Source organism: Cervus elaphus, chromosome 23 (genome assembly GCF_910594005.1).
Source record: "Cervus elaphus chromosome 23, mCerEla1.1, whole genome shotgun sequence".
Lineage (NCBI taxonomy): Eukaryota > Metazoa > Chordata > Mammalia > Artiodactyla > Cervidae > Cervus > Cervus elaphus.
The window spans coordinates 34850107-34871696 of NC_057837.1; the positions used below are offsets into that span (position 1 = coordinate 34850107).

The window sequence follows — 21590 nt, forward strand, 5'->3', positions numbered from 1 at the left end:
AGTTGACAGGGTCTCTAGTGACAGTGAGTTAGACAGGCGATGATTTAAATCCTAATGGAGCATTCAGTGCAGACACAAAGAGACCTGGCAGCTAGCGCCATCCTGCCAAGCCAGCCTCCACTCCGTGGGTGTGATGTCTGTCTTGCTGACCTAATTGCCCAAGTTACCCCCTCCTCTGAAGGCTCAGGCCATGTAGCACTGCTGAGGCATAAGAGCTATTTAGGCATGTCTTCCTCCGTCCCCCATACTCCCTCCCCTCCCTTGTCACTCACCACAGGCAACCTCACGTGGCCTGAAGACCCAGCGACTGTACTCTGCCCTCTGCAATTCCGAGACCCTCAAGGGCAGAGAGAAACCTGTACTTACATTCGCAGTTGGGCTCACTAGGGCTCATTTGCTGAATGAATACATGAACACAATGCTATTTCTTATTTCTGTGCCTGTTGCTTGTTCTATGCTTTCTTGCTAGAATAATTCCTGTCTTCATTTCCAACCTTCCCCGATAGCTCAGTTGGTAAAGAATCTCTTTACCAACTGCAATGCAGGAGACCCCGGTTCAATTCCTAGATGAGGAAGATCCCCCGGAGAAGGGATAGGCTACCCACTCCAGTATTCTTGGGCTTCCCTGGTGGCTCAGCTGGTAAAGAATCCACCCGCAATGCGGGAGACCTGGGTTCGATCCCTGTGTTGGGAAGATCCCCTGGAGAAGGGAATGGCTACCCACTCCAGTACTGACACAACTGAGCGATTTTTACTTTTCATTTCCAGCAATCCAGATTCTACTTAAGAATAGTAGAATTATTATTACTAAGCAAACTAAGTAGAATTACTAAGCAAACGACTCAATTTCACCTTATCATTAAAATTATTCCTGGTTACTTCTTCTTCTGTGACAGTGTTTTTCCCTTTAAATGCCCATTCACATCAGACAATCAGTTTAGCTCTGGATGACATTCTTTCTAATACTTTTCTACCCAATGAAATTTAAAGTCCCTTTGTGTCTTCCACTTTCTTCTCCACACTCAGAATACGTGATGGTCCTGGATGTATATACTCACTCACACACACACTCACACACGTATACACACATACAAACACATGTATGCATGTGCGCTCATTTGCTTCAGTCATGTTTGATTCTTTGTGACCTTATGGACTGCAGCCTGCCAGGCTCCTCGGTCCATGGGATTCTCCAGGCAAGAGTACTGGAGTGGGTTGCCATGCCCTCTTCCAGGGGATCTTCCTGACCCAGGGATCGAACCCACGTCTCCTGCAGCTCCTGCATGGCAGGTGGATTCTTTTACTGTTGAGCCACTGGGGAAGCCCACAAACATATATAAAATATTAAATATAAAATTAAATATTTAATATATATTTAATAAATACTTATCAGAAAAAACAAAAACATGTTATTTATATTTAATAAATCTTATGTGAGAAATAAAAATTTATGGGTTTACTTGGAAAACCTAAAAATTATATATATACCTATGATTCCTGAAACTTAAGGACTGAAAAATGTTTTTTATACAAAAATCAAGAGACAGGCCTGAGTCATATTTATGTTTGGCCCCAAATAGAAAAGCCTTCAAATGCCCCATGCCTCCTCGGAACAACATTTGTAACTCTGTATTAGCAACCAGGTGGCGCGATGGTAAAGAATCTGCCTGCCAGTGCAGGACATTTGAGACAAGGGTTCAATCTCTGGGTTGGGAAGATCCTCTGGAGGAGGAAATGGCAACCCGCTTCAGTATTCTTGCCTGGGGAAATCCAATGGACAGAGGAGCCTGGCGGGCAACAGTCCATGGGGTCGCAAAGACTCAGACACAGCTTAGTGAATAAACAACAATTAGCATCTAAAGACGGCAGTAATGATTTGAAATCACAAATTGGTAGCCTTTAAAAACATATTTCTGGGGACTTCCCTGGTAGTCCAGTGGTTAAGAACGCAGTTCTTCTACTGCAGGGGCCGTGGGTTCGATCCCTAGTTGGGGAACTTAAGATCTCACATGCTTCAAGGTGCAGCCAAAAAAACCCAAACAAGATGTCTCTGGTCTGTGATGCACACTAACCCTGGCTAGTGTCTGTTGGGCACTTCCTGTCTGTTTTCCTGGGCAGCCCAGGGCCAAGGCAGAGTCGTCACCATACCTCTTTTGACTGCAGGAGGGAGCACTTTGGGATCTTCCCCCAGTAGTCATCATCAGGGACGAGTTTGTCATCCATCAGACGGTAAATGCAGTTGGTTTCTATTATGGCTGTTTCATACAGCTCATCCTCCTTTGGGTCTCCGGCGGCTTTGGGATAAGAACAGTAAGGGGATGTTATGTTTTCCACTGGAGAGTGGCTGGTTTGGAAGAAGGAAGGAGGAGAGGAGAAGAAGTAGCCAGTCTTCTCTGAGATGCGGTAAACTCTTACATTGGTAACTGGCTTGGCCGCCCAGAAGCTTCCAGAAGTCTTTGGCTGCATGTGTGTGTGTATTAATTCCTTCTTCAACAGTCTGGATGTAAGTTGCTCTACAACCAAGTTCCCTCTTGGTCTGAATTAAACTCGCGAGTTCTGAGGCCTAAACAGAGAGAGGAACACAGTTACCTGGGCAGAGAAGTCCAAGGCCAGGTGGTGGATGGGCTAAGGCTGAAATCAGAGAAGAGAAATGGTGCGTGTCTGAAAGGAAAACCTCGTGACCACGGGGGCCGGGGACACTGGTTGGGGGTTGTCTACAAAGTCAAGAAAATGTAACTAAAGGACTAGGGGGAATCCATTCTTTACAGCAACAGTTCTTAGTCTTAAATTCAATAGATCATCCGTGATGCTTTGTAAAAACACCCATTCTACTAATCAGCCATAAAAAACAAAATTTGTAGCAACATGGATGCAACTACAGATGATCATACTAAGTGAAGTCAGAAAGAGAAGGACAAATACCATATGATGTCATACATGGAGTCTAAAAAATGAACCTATCTATGAAACAGAAAGACTCACAGACATAGAGAGCAGACTTGTGGCTGCCAAGGGGGAGGAGAGTTGGGGGAGGGATGGAGTAGGAGTTTAGGATTAGAGATGCCAACTAGCATATGTAGGATGGATAAACACTGAGGTTCTATCATATAGCACAGGGAACTATCATTCAATATCCTGGGAAGAAAAACAATATGAAAACGAATGTATGTGTAACTGAACCACTGTGCTCTACAGCAGAAATTAACTCTGTAAATCAGAAATGAACATTGTAAATCAACTATACATCAATTAAAAATCAGTAAGTCAATAAAAAGAAAAAAAGTACCCATTTCCTGGTCTTTTCCCATTAAAACCTCACTCAGTACATCAGAGAAGGAACTTCATTAGCACCTGGGATAAACAATTTGGAAGTGATGGGTCAGTTCCTTTCTTCTACAGGAGAAACGATGAACCAGGACTTAAAACCTGGGGGCATAGCTCAGACTCCTTTGAAAACATCTCCCTGAAACACTTAATGAAAGCTCATGGCAGAGGCTTTCTGGAAAAGAAAGAAGACTGTCCCCTCTCACTTGAAGGAAACACTGAGCCTTTGAGAAGCTCTCTAGGGGTCTGGCCACTGGAAGAATGTCCTGTCTGTGTCTAAAGGAGACGCAGAACCAAGCTACTCTCATTCCTCAGACACCGACCTTCGCCTTCTCGATCACGTTGGCAAACTCTCCGACCCACAGGAAGCAGTGATGGGGCGAGAGCAGGAGGAAGCAGTCCCCGCTGTTGAGGGAGGAGGCGCGAGGCTCCACCAGCCGCGTCTGCACGTGTCTTCTTCCTGAACACGGGGCAGAGGTCACTGTCTCTCCGAAAGGAGCCCCAGCAGGACCCGCTGGGAAGCATCCCACATCCAGAGCAGCCCTGCTCCTGACTCTGCCTCTGACCAGTCTCCTCTGCTCACCTGAGCTCCCGTGACCTGGGGGACCTAGGTCACAGCCTCGTGGATGACTTTCCCTGGTGGCATGTCCCAAGAGTCGCCACCAGGACCACTAGCCGTGTCCTGTTACAGCGCGTGGATCCATTAAGGCTCCCTCCCCAGGGATGTTGGCAAACACCCTATTTCCCCTCTCCCACTCCTCTCCTGGTCTCTCTCCACTCAGCCCACCTCCTACACTTAACAGCCTCTGTGGGCTGGGTGATCAGAGAGCCCTTCAGACAACCTCCTGGTCCTTGGACACCCTGAGTCTACAGAGGAACCAGCTTAGAGGGAAGTACTGCATTGTGCAGCTTCCAACACCTTCTCCTAAATGGTTTCCATCTCCCCACAGTCACACCAATAGTGCCGTCCCAGCGCTACAACACGGGAATGGAGGCGGGGGTCTGCCTTGTCACTGGTCTTCTAAATACGCTACAAAGGACAGTGGTCATGCAGACACATACTGGAAACTGCCAGCGAAGCAGAGGATACGCCCTCCTTGTCTTGAGCTTGAATCTACAGCAGGGCTCCTGGGGGCAGCTAATCCCTGGGGGGCAGCCCAGAGCCCTCTGGCTGCGGGGGAAGGCTCCTTGTTAAAGATGGGGAGGGAGGGTGCTGGCCACCCCTCCGTGCTCCCTCGCTCCCTTCTCTGAGAACGCCCATCTCTCCCTCTGGCTCCCTGACTCCTGCTGACCCCAGTGAGGACGAGAGTGGGGCGAACACTCTGATGGCCGTGGGGGCATCTGGTGACCTCAGGCAGTGTGTGGCCAGGGTCACGGGAAGGAGCGCAGCAGCAAGAGCTGGGATTCTGGGATCAGATGGACCAGGGTCAAAGTCAGCTCTGCCGCTCAGCAGCTGTGGGGACCTGGGGCCCGTCACCAAGCTCAGGGGCCGAATGCTTCCCACCTCGTGGGATTTTGCAAAGCTGGGGTTAGATGCAAGGGTGCCCAGTGGGCTCTCTAGAAGTGTGCGTTCCCTCCTCCTGTCAGGCAAGTGGGGGAAACTCAGGCCTCCAGACAAAACCCAGGGTCGTGTGTGGTCCTCTCAGCTCTCAATACCTTTAACCTGCAGCAGCATCAGCTTCTTGTAGGGCACTGCGCTGTTGTTGGAATTCTGTTCTGTCAGGTTGACGCTCCGCAGGCTGACGTTGCTAAAGTTTTCTTTGCTGGCTAACCCTGCCAGGGTGACTTCTGAGAAGCTGGAGTTGGCGGACACTGGGAGGATCGAAGGATGAAACAGCACAGGGCAGTGAGACATTCGGGAGAAAAGACAAGGTTTATACTCAGCGATCATGCATAACTGTACCACTGCTTTTTTCTTTTCAAGCTAGTCCTGGTGGGTTAAAACATACTCTAGTCTGATGAACTATGCAGTGAAGCTCTGTGTTAGGAATTAAACACAGGATTGAAAATATAAATGTTTGTTGACAGGTGTCACCCCATCCATGCAGAGAGATAAGAACTGAGTGTGGACCAACAACCTCAGTATAAAATCAGGAGCTGGACTCATTTGCTGCAATTCCACTAAAGCCGTTATAATTCCTTACAGGGTTCAGATGTTGAAAATGCTTTCCTGAGGGGGACTGTTGGACCATCTCCCATCCTAATCTTTATATGCAGAAAAGCAGGCACTCTGTAAGGCTTGGTTTAGTTCTCATCTTTTCCTGGGGGCAGAGTGAACAACTAGATGATCTCTTGGGATCCTTTGCTCTCAGATTTAAGACTGTAACAAGATGCTACGTTCTCAGTGTGAATCAACAAATGTACATATGTCCCCAAAAAGTGGAGGCAGAATTAAAGTACATAGAATCTGTGCCAACAAATCTTTATTTCTCCAGCTCTTTGTTTTAAAAAATATGTGCATGCTAGAAAAAAAAAATATGTGCATGCTAGAGAGAAACTCGGAAAATTACTTCACTGGGATGAAGTTCTAACACTGAAGAAATATAACACCACTTGACAATTCATATGGCTCAGAGATTTTGAAATATACTTATTTAGTAAGACAATTATAATGAAAAGGCTCAACCACTTCATCTAAATATTCTATTTCTAAAAATAAAAAACCAACTTTGGTAAGTAGGTTTATGAGTGCTATAGGAAAATAAAAACGATAGCAAGAGTATTCAGACTCGCAAGATTATGCATGCCACTAGCTCCACCAGGACAACCGCTGTTTCTGAACTGGGGACCCCCATGTGGCTGGGCAGAGGAAAGCTGATGGCTGAGCCTGAAGTGGGACAAAGCCTGGGGGCTGCTCCTCACTTTCATCATCACCCTACCTCTACTGCCCCCTCCCGCCACTCCCCTCAACCCACATCCCAACTTCAAGGAGCCCGAGGTCCTCTCCAAAGCAATGTGAAAAGCACTGGTTTGTACTTTAATTAATAGCGTAAAATCTAGGATTAGGCAAAGCAGGGATGTGGGACACTTGCCCATGAGAGATCTAATTTCCTCTAGAATCAAATGGAGTGGAGAACTGCCAAGTTTGGAAATGGGCTGAATTACAAAGCCCTACCTCCCTTTCCTCCAGCCTCTGGAAAGAAAACTCAAAAAGACTTAAATAAACAGAGGGCTTCCCTGGTGCTCAGACAGTAAAGAATCCGCCTGCAATGTGGGAGACCTGGGTTCGATCCCTGGGTTGAGACGATCCCCTGGAGAAGTGAATGGCTCCCCACTTCCGTATTCTTGCCTGGAGAACCCCCATGACAGAGGAGCCTGGTGGGCTCCAGCCGATGGGGTCGCAAAGAGTCGGACACGACTGAGTGACTAACACTTTCACTTTAAGTGAACAGATGGGCCACACTTAAGAGTTTCTGTGAGAAGCCTTCACCTTCTAAGCAGGTTTTCTGCAGGTGTGCATGCGTGTGTGCAAACACGCTCATTTGTCTCTCACGAGTATCTCTGAGCACCGTGACTGGCCTTTGCAGGGCAGGAAAATGAGAGACGGAGTCACCTGCTCCCCCAGCTCCCGGGCACACAGCTGGGGGTGGGCCCCAAACTCACACTTTTCGACTTTCATGCGCTTTGACTCCACGAAGGCCACATTCAGCCTCTGCTCAGTGTACTCCTGCAGGAGATCTTCCCGCGCGGCCAGCATCTTCAGGGGGTTTTTGGAAGCCTGGACCCGGCGCTTGGGCCTCACAGCACGCTTGTGCTCAGCCACCGAGGATGTCAACCTGCGGGGCAGAGCAGAGCTGCTGTGGCCCAGGGCTGCAGTCTAACCCACGCTCAGGGGCTTGTGGGTCTCTGACCTGGAGCATCCAGCTCCAAAGTTTTATTTCTCTATTGCATTATAAATCTTACAGCTCCCCCTCCTCCTCCCACCACGCCACCGACGGAGTCAGAGGATCTTGGAAGGTTGAAGCCCATTTGGGTCCAGATCCCAGCCAATCCTAGGAGCCCTGCTCTCACCATGCCCCTGGGACTTCACCTGGAGGAGCGGCTGGCGCCTCTGGGGCAGCCCACCCCGCTCCTGGACAGTGCTGATGGGTGGAGGTCCTTCCTTGTTATCATCACCCCCCACAGCATCCCGATCACTTCCTGTTGGAAAAGAACCACCCTTCCTTCTCCGGGCTTTCTAGCAAGCCCTCTGAGAATAGCCAGGCATTGCTTCTCAATTTAACCCTCCTTCCTGCAAGCTCAACTTCCTCTCCATGTCAGTTTTTCAGTTCCCTCCCCAATTCTCCCATCACTATTCTCCTCTCAACCCATTATCCCCCTTTGGAAAATAAGCACTATTTTGAAGAGTATATAGAAGTAAAAAGAGGCCCCCAAACTAACCATGACCATCTCTCTCTCTCACACACACACACACAAAACTCTCTAGGGCCGAACGCCAGACATGAAGATGGGGGTACACTCTGTCACACAGTTTCCCAGCAGACTCTAGCTGCTTTTAATGTCCAAGTGCATGGATCTCTGTCCCTGGAGGTCCTCTTTCATACATGACATTATCATTTGTGTATGTGTATAAACACAACATATCAATGTTCAAACTGTATGTAACAATTTAAACAATGACATTTGGATGAGGAGGAGATTGAGAAATGGTCCAATAACCGTGTACGCAAATAATACCCAGAATATTAAATGTGGGGAGTGATAAATTATTCACTTTCTTAAGGTAGCAAATTGAAAAAAAAACAAAAACTGAACACATTGAAAAATGCAGAATGGGCATCAGGAACAGCTTAAGGAAACATTTATGATGATCTTACAGACTTCTGGAAGAGGCAGCTCTCTGACAGATTGGTGGGAAGCAGATAAATGTGGTGGATGGCTGTGGAAGCCCATCCAACACGCTCTCCCTGCTTCTGGTAGGTGGTCTTGGACTTGCCTTTGTGGGCTTGCCTCCCTCCACATCCCGCCCTGTATCCCAGCTCTGGAGCTGGAGGGGTCCAGAGACCACCACTAGCCTATCAGCATCTTCCATCCCCTTGGCCGCAATGATGGCTGCAGGGCTGTATGCAGACTTGGGAAAATCAAGCCTGATCTCCTCCTAGGACTGCTGGGCAGGGCGGCTGCCTGCACAGGAGTGGCCACAGCGCTGGGCTATAAATCTGGAGTGAGGGGTGACCAACTAACATGTAGTGATGGCCTGAGAGGGAAGCTGGCACGAGAGAGACCTTATTCTGAGCCCCCCAAACCTGAGGTCACACCTGCACTTTTCAAGGAGTGAACCTGTAAATCCCTCCACTCTTCTCTTCTGCTGAAGCTGGTTGGACTTGCCTTTCTTTGCAGCACTTGAGATCAAAGGAATTCTAACACCATGAACACTTTTCTTTAGTGGTGTACCCAAATTTTTGTGTGAAGAGGGACCTGGGACAGCACTGATAAAACCCTTGGATCTATTGATCTTATCAATGATAGCAAATTTCACTGATTTTCTACTTAGCTGTATTCATTGGAGCCCAGGTGATCCAAATAGTTTTCAAAGTTGAGTAAGAATTTGACACATCAAATGAAAGAAAGGCACAGAAATGCTGGCTAACCAGCGTTCATGAAGTCTGAAAGCAATAGTTGAGTGATGTGAAAAACCCATCACATTATTTTTATGGACCAGGCACGTGGTGTGGATGCAAGACTTTCTGGCAGAGAGGACATCTATCCTGGGCATGCAAGCTCCATCTATTCCAGTGTCTGGTTCTAGAGAATAGTGATTTTGAGACAAGCTGGGACCTGGGACTTGAGAACTTTTGCTGCAGTGATCACAGCTGGACAAACATCTCCTCCAGCAACAAAATACGAAGACACTCTAAGGGACTAAAAATAACTTCGTGCATGTGCCACTGGGGCAAATTATGGACAATAAAATAGACCAAAAAAACCCAACTGCCACTTCTGAAGAGCTGGGAGCAAAACCAGGGTACTTCACATGCCTCCTGCACTCAACACCACCGAAGGGGTGGGTAAACTACCTAAGCCACCCACCCTCCTGGTCCAAACCCTGGACATACCCCTTCCCTTACCCCATATAAGGAACATGCCCGCCCCACCTTGGGGAGCCAGCAAGGGCACCTGTCACTTGTTCTTCCTTCCTCCTGCTGCAGCAGGGGCCACAATAAAGCCTTGCCTACATTTCCTATCTGGCCTCAGATTAATTTCTATTGATTGGGGAAGGCCAAGGACCCTGGTCAGTGTCAATCTGGCTATTCTATCACAAAAGATGGTAATGGTGAAAGAAGAAAGTGCTATGTGGAGACCGGTGAACGGATCCATTCTCCAGGGGTGAATGATGGGAACTGAAATAACTTACTTGGGGGCATAAGGATCAAAAATGACATCGAAATCCTCGTCCAGCTCCACAGGGCTTCTCGGTAGAGTGGAGTCCACGCTACGGTAAAACTTGGCAAAGGTTTCGTCATCGTCTGGCTTCATCACCTCTTTCACCGATTTCCCAGTGACAGTGAGGACTGTTTCTTGCATCCCACCAACTATCAACAAACAAGCAAATCAATGACCTGAGATGTATGTAAAACATGATTTCAACTCTGCTTCACTATCTTAAAAATTATTTTCTTCCCACTAAGGTCCAGGAGTAGAGCAAATATGACAGTGCTGTCCCAGACTCTGTAGATGCTTCTTGGGCGCGTGTCTTCTCAGGAAAGGACTGGACAAAGCCTGCACTGGGAGTGGTAGGAGAAATGCAGGCTGAAGTCACTGAGAATTTCTGAACCTGTTCTTTTTGCTCTTGGAGGCAGAACTAGCCTCAGCTTTGTTCTAGATCAAGGTTCGGTAACAACTTTTTCTGCAAAGGGCCATGTAGTAAATATTTTAGGCTTTGCATGGGAGGCTATTTGACTTGTGTTGCAAGTTTCATGAAGCTGCGGCTATAGCACAAAATTAACTATTACCAATAAGCTAATGGATGGGCAAGACTGTGTTCCAATAAAACTTTATTTACAAATAGAGGTGGGGAGCTAGGTTAGTCTGCTGACCTCTGGGCTAGATACCCGTTACACACAGGTGATAAATCATGAATTGTTTGTATTCTTTGCCTTGCCAGCTTGGTTATTATATGACACTTTTATATTTCTAGTTTAAAATGGTTGGTTGTATTATTTTCAGCCTATAGGGGTCATTGTCAATACTAGGTGCTTAGTAATAGATAAGCTTTAAGTACTGGACATTTTTCTTAAGAGATGAGGCACTTCTGTATGTTATTCTTTAATTTTATATACTTCATAGACTTTTGTATTGAAATCTTTATTTATTCACTAGAATTTTCTTCTAGATACTATTTGTGACAACCAGATATAATAGCAGCTGCTACCTTATTGGAAAATGACATATACAACTGAAAGTTCATCAGATCATGTTGATTTCATGTCATGATCTACTTTCAGGGTTAAAAGCAAAATTACTGAGTCTACAATCCTGACTGGATAACATCCCAAGAGTTTAGATCCAGGCACAAATGTGCTATTGGGAGCCACCTAATGAGTACATTATCAAGTGCATCAGAGCTTAGTAATCTAATCAGTGTTGACCAATAAATTAACTTTTAAAATATAACATCAAAGATAATGCTTATAGTATGCAATGGTTAAGTCATAATAGAAGACAATTTAGCTGAGGAGATAAAGCAATCCATGTTGGGATTCAGAGATTCTGAAAGTGGGGTAGGTATTTTTAGGTTTCCTGAGCTACCCACTGAAACTTGAGCCACACTGGCCACACACACGTGAACCACAGCTTCCCTCTGGCTCCTGGTATGTACCTTTGTTATTTAGCCTTCTTAGGAAGGTTTCCAGCCTGTCCAACTTGAGGTCCGACTCTAACTGCATGTCTGGTCTGGCTTCGATATCTGGGCAAGTAGAAAACACAGTGAGAGAAGCGCTGAGGGCTCTTCTGATCACAAACCTCTTGGCACATCAGGGCCTAGGGACTCACCTTCCAGGGGTTTGGAAACTGGTGTAGTGCCCCTTGTTTTGCTGCAAATAGGGGATGCTACCGGGGTGATGGCAGTGGGGGACGCCAGACCTGCAGGGAAAACAAAGGAGCAACTGAGCATCTCAGGATCACTTCTGGGAATTCCCAGGACCCTGAGGGAGCACCATGAGCCCCAATAGAGATCTAACAATTTATAGAATTTACAGACAGACATGGGACACACACACTTACAGGAAAACTGCCCATAGAGACAAGGTTTTATTGTTTCTAAGGCCTGCAGCAGCTGTCAGTCTGCCATGCCACACTGAACAATGAAGACACATCCCTAACAAGCAGATAGGATAAGAGAGTCCAGAAGGTGATTGGAATGTCCTTGAACAAAGGTAATGTTGACTTCTGAAGGCCTTTCGGGCACTGGAGGTAGCTGAAGAGAAAGTGTACAGTTGTCCCTTGGTATCTACAAGGGACTGGTCCCAGGACCTCCTGTGGGTACCAACATCCATGTGGATGCTCAAGTCTCTTATATTAAATGGCATATTTGCATATAATCTACACACATCCTCCCATATCCTCTAAATCATCTCTACATGACTCCTAATACTGAAGATGATGTAAATGCTTTGTAAAGAGTTGGTGTAGCAAATTCAAGTTTTTGCTTTTCTGGAATTTTATAGAATTAAAAAAAAATGTTTTTTTGATTGTGGTTGGTTGGATTTGTGGCTGCAGAACTCAAGAAGGTGGAGGGCCGGTTGTTTCTGTACCATCTCTCCAGAGGAAACAGAGACGCGGTTTGTCATGCTGGCCAGCAAGTTCCCCAGCCCTGGAGTTGTCCTCCCGGCTGAGGGGGCGTGGGGACAGTCTGGCCTTTGGGGGCGTCATCAGAGTGTGATCTACTGGGCAATTACCCAGAGAGTGCTAGGCTTTGTAAGAAAGACACAAGAGTAACAGTTTACACATGTGCGGATGTTGGAAAGTCATGCTGGTCTTGGGTGTGGCTGGGAGCTAGGGACATGCTTTCACCTGCATCTTTTGAGGAGGTGGATGGGGACTCTCTAAGCGGAGAAATGATAAGAGACACATAGAAAGGGAAGACAAACATTCTAGCATGAAGACGGCATCTGATCAGACAAGAAACCTGAATAAAGACATAGGTGAGTATTTTTTCCTAAACTTAGAAGGGATTTGCAAGGGGGGCAGGACAGGTAATCAGTACACTTACAAAGAACAAAATGAGATGTTAACATTCTCTGTATCTATTTGTATTAAAAGTGAAACCATTAGGTGACATTGCTACATTATCACATCTGAGAGACCACATCTGAGAACCACACCCCGAGAATGTGTAAGTCATGATCACTTACAGGGAAAAAACCACCAAGTGAATGGATCTGCTCCCCCCTTCTGCGAGTTGGAGAGGGAGATGTTACACCAGAAAACTTGGAAGGAAAAATACTGAAATGCAGTTTACAACTGAAATTTTAGGTGACATTCCAGAAGCTTCTCTGGTAGCTCAGACGGTTAAAAAGTCTGCCTGCAATGCAGGCGAACCACTGGGTTGGGAAGATCCCCTGGAGAAGGGAATGGCTACCCACTCCAGCATTCTTGCCTGGGGAATCCCATGGACAGAGGAGCCTAGTGGGCTGCAGTCCATGGGGTTGCAAAGAGTTAGAAACGACTGAGCGACTAACACTTTCCAGAAGTACTTCTCAACGTGTACATATACTTCCTTACTGATGTGTCAATAACATTTAAAAAAATTCTTTCATTACAGGACCTGCAAAGAGTTTATATCTGAGTGAAAGTCAATTTTCTTGAAAGATATTAAAAAATAAGTAAAACTTGGTATCAAAGGCTGGGACAGCAGCTCATTACCTGCTAAAAGGATGTGTAAGAGCCGGGGGGATAACATCAGCACAGAGGTTATTCACTCTGAAGCCAGTAAACAGGCTTGACAGCAGCCCTTTGTCCAGTGAGGGTGCCCCCTGCTGCCCGTTCAGGCAGCTGCACCCGTGAGCTCTTACAGGTGCACCCGCTCTTTCCAGCTAGAGACAGGGTTTGTCTGTGATGGGGGCAGGCATATAGATTTAAGTTCCACACTGTTAAATCGCTCCGCATGGCTCTGTTCAATGAATGCTATGGACAATAACCAGTCACCTGTTCTCTTTGAGAACATTTTACATCTTTTAAAAATTGTTTTAATTTCTTGCCTGTACTGCACAGCATGTGGGATCTTAGTTCCCTGACCAGAAGTCAAACCCGTGCCTGCAACCCACCCCCAAATCCTGCATTGGAAGCACAGAGTCCTAACCATTGAATTGCCAGGGAAGTCCCTCAGCTCTCTCTTCTTCAAAGGTGCGCTCTGAATATCCTCCTTCCAGGAGAAATCTAGAATACCACAGAAATCTATGGAGTACTCACTGATCTGTGGACTCTACAAATATGAAAAGGGGGACAGCCCTAATGAGGTGAGGGGAGAAAACAGCTTCTGGGGTGAGAGAATGAAAATCAGGCTACAGAGGCCTCTTGGCCACTCACTGCTACACTGTGACCTGATGAGACAGGAAGTCTTGGTGGCTGCAGCGTGGGGACAGTTTCATTCTTTGGCGAGTGGAGTAAACTGGATGTTCCAGCACTGCAAATCCCAAAGAGCCAATGACTCAGGGAAACACACGACTGTGCAGATGATAACAAACCACAGAAAAGCAGGGAACAGCTTTTTCACTAGATTGAAAGTACAGAAAAATTATTTCTCGAGCAGAGTCATAAAGCACCTGTTAAATAAAGATCCCTGATTTATCCAGGAACATGTGAAAGGAAACTCAGCCACTAAAGGGGGGGAGGAATGTCCCTGATTCTGTTCTCCATAACTGCCTAAGAGCAAGGCTGCTTTCTCTGATATCCCCATGGACAAGGACAGTGGTATCTGGTAATAAGGACCAGGCTTCAAATACATTATGATTTTTAAGATGAAAGACAAAAAAAGAAACCCAAATAAAAGGTCATCAGGATAAAAGTCTGGGCTAGAAGTTGGAAGATCTGAGCTATGGTTCAAGTTCTCATTGTAGGCCTGAAGAATCTGCTTTTGTTAACATAGGGATGAGGGTCATGCAAAGGAGATAGTTCTGTGACTTGGTGACAAAAATCCTCAAATGCTACCTCATTCTGAGAGTAAATTACCTTCTGTTATCCTTTGATAATTCCAAGATTGTTGTTGTTGTTTAGTTGCTAAGTCATGTCTGACTCTTTTGTGACCCCATGGACTGTACCCATCAGGCTCCTCTGTCCATGGGATTTTCTAGGCAAGAATACTGGAATGGGTTGCCATTTCCTTCTCCAGGGGATCTTCCCAACCCAGGGACTGAACCCATGTTTCCTGCATTGGTAGGAGGATTCTTTACCACCAAGCCTTCCCTAAGTTCCAAGATTGGTTAAGAATAAATTTGTTAGAAAGGATTCTTCCACAAATGTTTGGGTTAATCTCAGTTCAAGAGTTTCCTCTCCCTCCCTCCCTTCCTTCTGCAAATACTTATCCCGAGCCTACAATAGGTAGGCTCCATCTATGACTGAGGATCCCAAAAGGTACTGAGAAAAGAAAACTGCAAACCTACAAAGCAGATGACAATATAAGTTAATTTATTGATTGAGAAAACCTTCACCACTAAGCTGAGAAATTTACTCAAACAATAGCTTAGAAAATGAAGGTATGTGCCTGCACGTGACAAAGGGACCCCAGATTTTAACCATTTCCTATAGGCTATGGAGCTGCAGAGCTTTCTGACAACTTGAGGAACCATGTGATTCGTCAGTTTCACAAATCTTTGGCTTCCCGCTGAAAATCAGTTTCAAGAGCTCAGCTGCAAAGAAATCACCTGTCTTCAGGGAAATCTCACTTTCCTGGAAATGGATACATCTTTTAGACATCCAATAAAACATCTCTGGAAACAGGGCTTTGTAGCCAGGGAACTCTGGGTTGATGGAAAGAGACCTGGGAATAACCCTAAAAGGAAGAAGACGAACTTCTGCACTGAGAAAGGCTTATTTGAGTGAGCTGATTGCCAGATGGCAAGAAAATGGAAATAATTTTCAAGCGATTACAGGAAAGGACTGAAAGTTTGATAGCAGATCTGCAAAACTGCTTTGATACCTGGGCATTTCCAAATGACTCTTTTGAAATGTCACTAACTGAATCATGCGTCATGTTGAAGACGATGCTGTCATAGGGAAAGATTTTCAGTTGGAGTATCTCATAAAATGTGTACACAACTTCAGTTAAGAGTGAAAACCAGAAAAGACCAAGGCTTGGTTTTTCAAAGTGAGCCATCCTACGCCACCCTCCCCTCCGTGGGTGATGGAGCTCACACACAGGTCCACACACGCACACACACACATATACACACTCTGACCTCGCTTCACCATCCTGCCAGCCACGGTGAACTGGGTGGAGTCGTTGGCTGCTCCTTTGCCCCTGGTCTTCCAGGCGTCCTCTCTCACGGAGATGAGATGCTTTCTCTCTTCAATAGTCATCTGGCTCTCTCGACTTTCTGTGACCCGCTGCTTGAAGCGTGTACCAGGGAGAAAACGGGAGAGGAAGTCACAGAGGCATGAGTTAGCAGGGAGCATTTCATGAACTGGAAAGCAAAGAGGAGTCCTGCGCTGTCCCCTAATGTCCCAGCTGTTCTACCCGACATAGGTCTGGCTTCCTTATTTCCAGCTTGGGTTACAGATCACCACCACCAACCCTGGAACTTCAGGTTAGAACCTGGTTTTTCACTTGTTTGTTTGGAACACCAGAATATCAAAATGATGCTTTGTAAAAAGAAACAGAGAGAGACTGTCTTCCTGCCATGAATCTTACAGAGTTTTCAAGTTGCTCTGTTTCACTTATCTAAACTCAGTTGACTAGGAATCTTTGTTCATCATGCTCAAAGAACACAGTTGGTTGAGAAAATCTTACCTACTAAAGATTTTTATCTACACGGCCAACCATAAAGTAGGGAAAGCTGATTAGAAGGAAGGTGTGTTATTAGAAGTTTTTCTGGAACTCGCGTGCTTTTTCCTACAGCAACTATTTTATATGGGCAGTTAGGCAACCAGGTTAAGCCCACAAAGATGACTTTTAAGTCACAGAATATCTGATATTGAGGCTGAACTGTGCTATAGACATAACCTACCTGTATAATAACATTTCTATGTAAAAAAGGTTTACAAATATTTCTCATTGGGGTTCTGGAGACAGTTGCCTCTTTAATGTCTAAGCTCTTGGTGACATTATTTGGTCTTATTTGATCTAAGAGGCAGAAACTGGAGGATTCTCGAGGGAGACTGAGGAGGATGGGGATGGGCAGGAAGGAGGCTTCAGGAGATGAGCGGTTCTCAGGCTGACAACTGGGGAAGGTCCTCCAGTGCTGGCCGGAGAGTTTCTTTTCCCTCCTTCTTTGCCCATCCCTCCTTTCATGACAAAATCCCTCTAGGGATGGGGGCAGGGCACAGGCAGGGAGACGGGGCGGGGAGAGGAGCACCGGGTGGGGTGTCGGGAGGGAAGCTGCCATGGGAGCCAATGTTAAGGAAAGAAAAGCATCGCCAAGGAGCAGAAAGCGCTTCTGCCTCCAGGTCCTTCCTAGGAAAGGGGTCCGAAGGATGGTGATGACCCCGGTTTGTGCTTGCGCTTTAACCTCAGTATCTTCTGAGACCCGAGGAGGCCCTTTCTGCTGGAGCATCTGCTTTCAAACCACAGGCGAGCTCTCCTTAACTAGTCTGTGGTCTCCCCAAGCTCCTCTTCCCGTGTAAGGAGTTCTTTCTTAGATAAGAAGTCATCAAAGACCAAAATGATCCTCAGGTTTTCCACAGACACAGTGGGAAGACCAAGGAGCCCTGAGGGGGAAATACATCCCTCAGGCCTCCATGATACTTTTATTCTCCACTGCTGTCCATCCCACTATGGCAAATTAGCTTCCCTTAACTGACCAATAGGAAACAACCTCCAGATTTACTCAGGAAGGTGACAGAGGTCAGCATCCTTGATCTTTTTAAGGCCCTGGGCGGATGGAGAGATGCAGGTAATGGGGCGGGGGCGTGGGGAGGCTCTCCTTCCTTTCCAGCCACATAAAAACCAAGTCTGCACTGGTAAGATTCAGTTTAAGCCATGGACATGGATTTCTCTATCACAGAACCGATACATCTTCCTTTTACAGAACTCTCCTACAGAGCAGTCACAGTCAGGACTGATTTTGAGATCACTGGCAATTAAACTAAGTTAAAAACCATCTCCTAAAGAGACATGGTGACTAAATGTAATATATGATCCTGATTGGATCTTTGATGGGATGGAGTGGGGGCTAAAAAGGATGTTATTGGGGGGAAATGAACACAGCTGGGATATAGGCTATGGATTAGATAAACAATGTATCAATATAAAATTTCCTCCTCTTGAGGTTATGGCAGTGTTCTACAGTCTAAGGTTCTGTGTCCCCTGCTCCCCACCAGTTCACACAGTGAAACCTAATCCCTAATGTGATACATTAGGAGGTGGGGTTTGGGAAGTGATTAGCTCATGAGGCTAGAGCCCTCAAGAATGAGATTAGTGCCCTGATAAAAGAGGCCCCAGAGAGCTCCCTCACCCCTCAGCTACATGAGGACACGGTGAGCAGACAGTGGTCTAAGAACCAGGAAGTGGACCCTCACCAGACACTGAATCTGCCAGCACCTTGACCTTGGACTTCTTACCCTCTAGAACTGACAGAAATAAATTTCTCTTGTTTATAAGTTACCCAGTTTATGGTATTCTGTTACAATAGCCCAATCAATCAATCAATCAATCATTCAATCCAGGAGAAAAGGGTGAAGGGAGACGTTGGCAGTGGGGATGGGGGATGAGACGGGGTAGGGGAGGGAACAAATGCCAACAATTGGTGGGTCTATTCAAGGGTATAGGAGAGTATCCTGGCTATTATGAGAACATTTCTAAAAGTTTTAAATTTTATCAAAATAAAAAATGAGCAAATTAAAAACCCTTTTCCTTAACTTTCCTACTCATGATTGGTAACCTGACCCTGGTTCCAAGTAATTCTCTTGATCACACGCCCTCATAAACTATGAGATGGACTTACTAGGAAAACCTCATCAAAATTTGAAAAAGAGGATCAGTGTTCTTGAAAAATGAAGTTTCAGGAGTGAATTTTAATCAAATCAATATGACACTTGCCTTAAAATATTTTAAAAAATATATAAAATGCCAAGAAAGTTTTCTTTTCCAAACACCCAGACTTTACCATTTATATGGTGAACTCAGTAGAATCTCCCAAGTCCTGGGTGTGGTGGGAGTGGTGGTTAATGACTCAGAAAAACAGTGTCCCCAAATCAGCAATTCCATTTTGGATTCTCCTGCAGCTCCTGGGAGAAGCTGATGGATGTGGGCCCTGGGATACACAGATATTCCAGGATTTAAAGTATCTAGAAGTTTGCCAGATCTATGTTAGGGAGCATGCTTTCCATGTGCCTCTAGATAATATTACTAAACATAAAAGTTTTTGCTTCTCTAGAAGTTTCATCTTAACTTTGCCACTTAGCAGGGTTGCTCAAAAGCCCCCTAACTCCCCTTATCTGACCTTAAATGGCTCTATAATGTAACAGTAAGTATATATACACACACACACATATATGTATGTATATATGATATATATACCTTATATCTAATATATATATCTTGTATATATATATTATACATGTATGTGTATATATCATATATATATAATGAGGTATATGCATATGGTTTCTTTATTCACTTTAGAAATGAATAAAATGTATCACAAGTTGCTATTAAATTTTAGAACTCAAAATGTGTAAACAGACAACATGGACTTCTTTCTCCATGTACTTTTTTTTAGCTTAAGACATCATGATTCTCTTATCTTGCTTTTCCCTTCAAAATTTTTTCTTCCCTCATTTAGAGAAGGGCATAATTCATAGTAGAGTAAGCACTGTGTCATTTTTCAGGTTTTTCTAGGTCTAACTGATGAGATTTAGGATTTGCTGGAAGAGTCAGGGAGTTGGGGCCGAAAAGGAATAGAAGCCCTACCCCTTCTAGCCTTTATTCTTTCAAATATGGATCTCATGAGCATGGTACAGAAAGAGGAGGGGTAGGGGGCGGGAAGAGGGGGCGGGTAGGGAACGTAGTGAAACAGCTGGGAAGAAAGTTGGGTCTTAGGGATGAACAGAGACTTGTGCAAAGGGTTAACAGAGAACGTTTTCAGGTTACCATGTTGTTACTTATGGGTTTGTCTCCGTACTCCTCAGAAATCACAGTGCAGATTTCATTAAGCGTTTCTGACACAGGAGGTGATACACAAGAGAGAGAACTAATGTGTGACTAGGATTAGTGTAGCTCTAAGGGTAACCCACTCCAGTATTCCTGCCTGGAGAATCCCATGGACGGAGGAGCCTGGTGGGCTACCTTAGTCCACGGGGTCGCAGAGAGTCGGACATAACTGAGCAACTTCACTTTTCACTTTAAGGGTAAGATTCTACAAGTGGAGAGCTTTGAGATAGAAAATATTGTGATCTGGCTTTTAAATTTTTATCTTACTCACCTTGAGTGAAACTACATCACAGGAAGAAACCATAAAAGCATGTACTTAGTGAAAGAACTAATGTACAACAATAAATGAGCATCCTCAGTTTTCAAAAATGCTGTCACCTTTCAAATCCTATGCACTGTTAAGGAAATTTAGCTTTGCCACCTCCTTAAATGATTTCTACCCATCACCAGGGCCTGGAGCCTCAAGTGGCCTGGACAAAACATGGGAAAAGATCTCAACTAGGTTTGGATTTCAAAGTGACCATAATTTGGTCTTGTCACCATTTACCAGCAACTAAGATGAAAGGAGGGGTCCCAGGGGGCTCAGTGGTAAAGAATCTGCCTGGCAAGCAGGAGATGCAGGTTCGATCCCTGAGTTGGGAAGATCCCCTGGAGAAGGAAATGGCAACCCATTCCAGTATTCTTTCTGGGAGAATCCCATGGACAGAGGAGCCTGGCGGATTACAGTCCATGCAGTTGCAAACAGTTGGACATGACTTAGCAACTAGAGAACAACAACAAGATGGAAGGAAGGGAACGAAGGGAAATCTTACTTTGCTATAGCCCTGAGGCAAGCGGAGGAAGAAGAAAACATGTCAAGACACTTCTACACGACTATTAGAACGGCCAAAATTCAAACCACTGATGCCACCAAATGCCGGTGAGGATGTGGGGCAATAGGAACACTTATTCACTGCTGGTAGGAATGCAAAATGGTCCAGCCACTTTCAAAGGTAGTTTGGCACTTCCTTACAAAACCAAGCTTACTCTTACCATATAATTCAGCAATCATGCTCTTTGATATCCAAACAAGTTGAAAAATTATGTCCACACAAAAACCTGCAATGGATGTTTATAACAGCTTTACTCGTAATTGCCAAAAGCTTGGAAGCAACCAAGATGACCTTCAGTAAGCAAATGGATAAATAAACTGATCCAGCCAGACAAGGACTACTATTCAGTGGTAAAAAGAAATGAGCTATCAAGCCATGAAAATACACAGGGGAACCTTAAATGCATATTACTGAACGCAACAAGCCAATCTGAAAAGGCAACACCTTGTATGATTCCATCCATCAGACATTCTGGAAAAGACAAAAATTATAGTAAAGAGATCAGTTTCCTGGGAGGGGAGGAGAGGAGGAGGGAGGGATGTGCAGGCAGAGCACAGAGGCGTTTTGGGGCAGTGGAAGGACTCTGTACGATACCACAATGATGGATACGTGTCACTACACACTTGTCAAAATCTTAGCATGTACACTGCCAAGAGAGAACCCAACTATCAATTATGGACACTGAGGGATAACAGCTTGTCAACTGAAACAAATATGCCATCTAGTGGGGGATGTTGATAGTGGGGGAGGCTGTGGGCGGGGTAGCGGGAAGCAGGAGGTGTGAGGGAAATCTCCATACTTTCTGCTTAATTTTGCTGGGAACCTCAAACTACTCTAAAGAAATAAAGTCTATAAAAAAGTATACTACAAATACATCTAACATGTGTATTATGTAAATATGTGTGATGGTGCGTTCCAAGTCACTTCAGTCGTGTCCAGCTCTTTGTGACTCTATGGACTGTAGGTTGCCAGGCTCTTCTGTCAAGGGGATTCTCTAGACAAGAAGGAAAGTGAAAGTCGCGTGGCTCAGTCTGTGGGACTCTTTGCGACCCCAGGCAAGAATATTGGAGTGGGTTGCCATGCCCTCC

General features: G+C 45.4%; 1 protein-coding gene across 19 annotated transcripts in view; it reads right to left on the bottom strand.

Moving 5' to 3' along the window:
• Positions 1 to 21590, bottom strand: part of SVIL (supervillin) — a 255470-nt gene that overhangs the window by 22232 nt on the left and 211648 nt on the right. For 12 of the 19 annotated variants that reach the window (XM_043884802.1, XM_043884803.1, XM_043884804.1 and 9 more), the window contains 9 exons: positions 15720 to 15870; positions 11317 to 11406; positions 11144 to 11230; positions 9680 to 9857; positions 6928 to 7100; positions 4981 to 5136; positions 3648 to 3784; positions 2416 to 2563; positions 2149 to 2294 (listed from right to left, as the gene is read on the bottom strand). In XM_043884802.1, the coding sequence (XP_043740737.1) occupies positions 2149 to 2294; positions 2416 to 2563; positions 3648 to 3784; positions 4981 to 5136; positions 6928 to 7100; positions 9680 to 9857; positions 11144 to 11230; positions 11317 to 11406; positions 15720 to 15870 (1266 nt within the window). The remainder of the gene's footprint in view (positions 1 to 2148; positions 2295 to 2415; positions 2564 to 3647; positions 3785 to 4980; positions 5137 to 6927; positions 7101 to 9679; positions 9858 to 11143; positions 11231 to 11316; positions 11407 to 15719; positions 15871 to 21590) is intronic. The other 7 variants (XM_043884814.1, XM_043884813.1, XM_043884810.1 and 4 more) reach the window with 1 other exon arrangement.